Raw genomic sequence first — 3,835 nt, 5'->3', positions numbered from 1 at the left:
TAAGAGGAGGAAAGGAAGAATTATTAATCCTAATTAAAAGGTGCTATATCTTGCATGTGAGAAACTAACCATGTCACCATAAAGTGGTGTGGGGAGAATAGAAGGGTTATCCATGAGATTGCTGTCAAATACAAGCCATCTCCAAGATATGGTAGGTAGTTTCAAGTAGCCACAGAAAATATACAGTTAAAAACATGGTAGAAAAATAGGGTGCTGATTATGGTTACTTAGGCTGGACACTACCCACAAATTATTGACTTGGGGGAATGGTACTTGGAAGGATGTAACCTGTAAGTTATTTTCAATAATTGAAACTAAGTTGAAAAGTGCAGGCATACCGCATTTTATTTCACTTCACTTCATTAAGCTTTGCAGATACTGTGTTTTTTACAAACTGAAAAAGGTTTTTAGAAACCCTGTGTTGAACAGGTCTATAGGCACCATTTTTCCAACAGCATTTGCTTACTTCCAGTGTCTGTGTCACATTTCGGTAATTCTTGCAATATTTCAAACTTTTCCATTATTTTTATATCTGGTATGGTGATCTGTGATCAGTGATCTTTGATGTTACTATTGTCATTGTTTTGGAGCACCATGAATTGCACCTATATAAGAAGAAAAACTTAACTGATAAATATTGTGTGTGTCCTGACTGTTCCACTGGCTGGCTGTTCCCCATCTCTCTCTCTCTTCTCAGACCTTCCTATTCCTTGAGATACAACAATATGGAAGTTAGGCCAATTAATAATCCTCCAGGCCGGGCGTGGTGGCTCATACCTGTAATCCCAGTGCTTTAGGAGGCCAAGGTGGTGGATCACTTTACGTCAGGAGTTCGAAACCAGCCTTGCCAACATGGCAAAACCATCTCTACTAAAAATACAAAAATTAGCTGGGTGTAGTGGTGTGTACCTGTAATCCCAGCTACTTGGGAGGCTAGGGCATGAGAATCATTTGAACCTGGGAGGCGGAGGTTGTAGTGAGCCAAGATCATGCCACTACACTCCAGTCCTGTCTCTTATACACATCTAGATGTGTATAAGAGACAGGTGATTCTCCTGCCTCAGCCTCCCCAGTGACTGGGACTACAGGTACGCACCACCACACTCAGCTAATTTTTGCATTTTTAGTAGAGATGGGGTTTCACCATGTTGGTCAGGATAGTCTCAATCTCTTGACCTCATGATCCACCCACCTTGGCCTCCCAAAGTGCTAGGATTACAGGCATAAGTTACCACGCCTAGCCAACATTTTTTATTTGTATGTGTTCTGTGATTCATCTACCTACTCCAACCTCCACACATGGTAGGTCTACAATGCTTCAAATACAGAAAAACAGAAAAAAGCCGGGGGTAGGGTGGTGGCAGGGATGCTTTCTGTATCCCCTTCTATCTGACCAACACTACTGTATTTTCCAGGACATGACTGAAATAGAAATATTATATTTATAAATAAAAGCACTTTTCTGTATCAGAATAAATGTACTATCTCTTCGCTCATAATTTCTTTACTTGAACAGCACACACTTTCCACTGAAACAAGAGGAGAATTTTAGAAGATAAGACTGATGTTCTTGGAAATGGATGGAAGGATTCTAGGGAGCTTTTTGCTTCCTGTTGCAGTGATCACAAAATGAAACTTGCTTTTTCAAGCTTCTAGAAAGTGTAGTTTGGTAAGATCATGACTGACATGCCTTTATATATATTGTTTCCCATTTACCATTAGCGATGAGGCTGGCTCTAGTCTCTGAACAGAGGCAAATAACACATCTGAAATAAGTTAAAAACTGTTCTTTGGCTATATGAGGAGTCTTGTTGTCTGTTTCTACCCTTGTATTTCTCTTTCATAATTATTTTTTCATTGCTACTTATAAATTATATGGTCTGACTAAAAGTAATGTATTCATAAGCTGCTTAAATTTCTTTAAGACAAGCATGAAAAATGAGAGGGAAGACAGAAGAAACTTGACAAATACCAGAGTAGGAACCTAACAGCAAAATACCTGTGATGTGGCAGATACTAGTTTTAGATGTTTTCCTTAAACAACCTTGTGAAATAGGTGTTTTATTCCATTTTAGTCATTAAATAAACAGCCTCTGGACTGTCAAATTACTTGCTCAAAGTCATATAGCTAGGAAATAGCAGTCAAGGCTCAACCCAAGTTAGATTCCCTCATTTCAAATCCTGTGATCTTCCTATTCTCTGGTCTTCTAAACAGTTTCTCTGACACCAAAGACCAAAGCAGATAGTTAAGTGGGAAACAACGCTAAAAAAATAAAATAACGGACAAATGAGGGAAATATGCAATACTAAAAGATTTACATTGCATTATTGACTGACCTCCATAGTCCCATTGACTATCTGGTTCCCAATTACAAAGTACTCTGGAGGAAATTCACGAGTTCTCAGGTAGAATGCTACAATAGATGAGAAGATTCGGACCATAGTTTCATCACTAAAAGAATTAATACTGCAGACGTTGAAATGTCGAATACAACGGGGAGTAACTGGATTTCTTCCACCACCTGGAGGGCCCATTGCAGCAATCAGCTCTATGTCCACCAGCGTGATTTTACTTGTGTCCTTAAGGTCATACCTTAGAAAGCACACACACAAAAAACTTCGATTATCTGTTATAAAGACAGTAAGATGGAATGAAATATAGATCTCCCAAGAAATTTAATCAGACTTTAGCTTCTCTAAAAGGAATAACTTCAGATAACACTTTGAGTAGGAGAGAATTTAGTTTTAAAGCAGAATTTGGTTTCTCCCCTCAGTGACTGATTCTGTTACCCAGATTCTGGGTATCTAGAACGACTCTTCCTCTTACTTTTCCCTCTCTTTCCTCCTACTCTTCCTTACAGTTTGACTCTCCATTTCTCCTTTCTTATTCCAAATCTAGAAGCATGGATGAGTGATCAATCCTATTTGTAGCCGTTCAAAGATAAGGTTACCATGTATCTCATTCTACCTAGGACAATTCTGGCTTGTGCTTATTGTACTGAAGTAATTATTAATAACACTCCCCTTTTACTGTCAGAAAGGTCACAGTTTGAACACTAAGTTATGTAGTCAAACTGGTTATAGCGATGTCCTGATTTTCTTTTTCTCATCTCAAACTGTATCTTCAGAGTGGATAAGGATGTCTAAATAGGATCTATATATTTTGTTATAGAAAGGGACCCATTAGGGAAAAATGAAATTTCAAGGAAGTTTTAATCAGAAAGAAGTATGAAATGACACAATTTAGTTGGAACCACTCAGAGTAAAAGGTTGCTATTGTCAATAAGCCATCAAGTCTTTAATACTGAAGCTATTGCAGACACACAGACATACACATACAGAGGCTGGGGGAGGAGTCTATCTAGCCAGTCCTTAGGCTAAAAGCATGCTAGAAAGTATGAAAATATGGTTTTTGGTAACAACCCTAATAATCATCAATAGAAGACCAGCTAAGTAAATTACAGCAACATCCACATAATATTAAAGCCAATAAAATGAATGAGTAGACAAATATGCACTGATATGACTATTCAAGATAAACACATAAGTGCAAAATAATTTACAAAACATTACATGTAATATAAGCCTATTTTTAAACATAAAAATAGACTTATACAGAAAAAAATCACTGAGGAATAGTGATTATCTCCTGATAATCACTAACTCAGGAGAGTGACTATCTCCTGAGATAATTGCAGTTATTATCTCAACAACAGTTATCTCCTGAAAGCAGAATTCCTAGGGCCTATAGTAATAACAAAAATGCATCTGGGCCGGGCGCGGTGGCTCAAGCCTGTAATCCCAGCACTTTGGGAGGCCGAGGCGGGTGGATCAC

The 3,835-nt window shown here is 38.1% G+C and overlaps 1 protein-coding gene across 1 annotated transcript in view; it reads right to left on the bottom strand.

Annotated features, from left to right (window-relative positions):
• Window positions 1–3,835, bottom strand: part of DNAH12 (dynein, axonemal, heavy chain 12) — a 261,319-nt gene that overhangs the window by 103,725 nt on the left and 153,759 nt on the right. The window contains exon 40 of the mRNA XM_011998427.1: window positions 2,338–2,593. Coding sequence (XP_011853817.1) covers window positions 2,338–2,593 — 256 coding nt within the window. The remainder of the gene's footprint in view (window positions 1–2,337; window positions 2,594–3,835) is intronic.

Source organism: Mandrillus leucophaeus, unplaced genomic scaffold, assembly GCF_000951045.1.
Source record: "Mandrillus leucophaeus isolate KB7577 unplaced genomic scaffold, Mleu.le_1.0 Scaffold57, whole genome shotgun sequence".
Taxonomy (NCBI): Eukaryota; Metazoa; Chordata; class Mammalia; order Primates; family Cercopithecidae; genus Mandrillus; species Mandrillus leucophaeus.
Note: the sequence above shows the minus strand (reverse complement) of the source record. Positions and strands in the feature narration are given on the sequence as shown.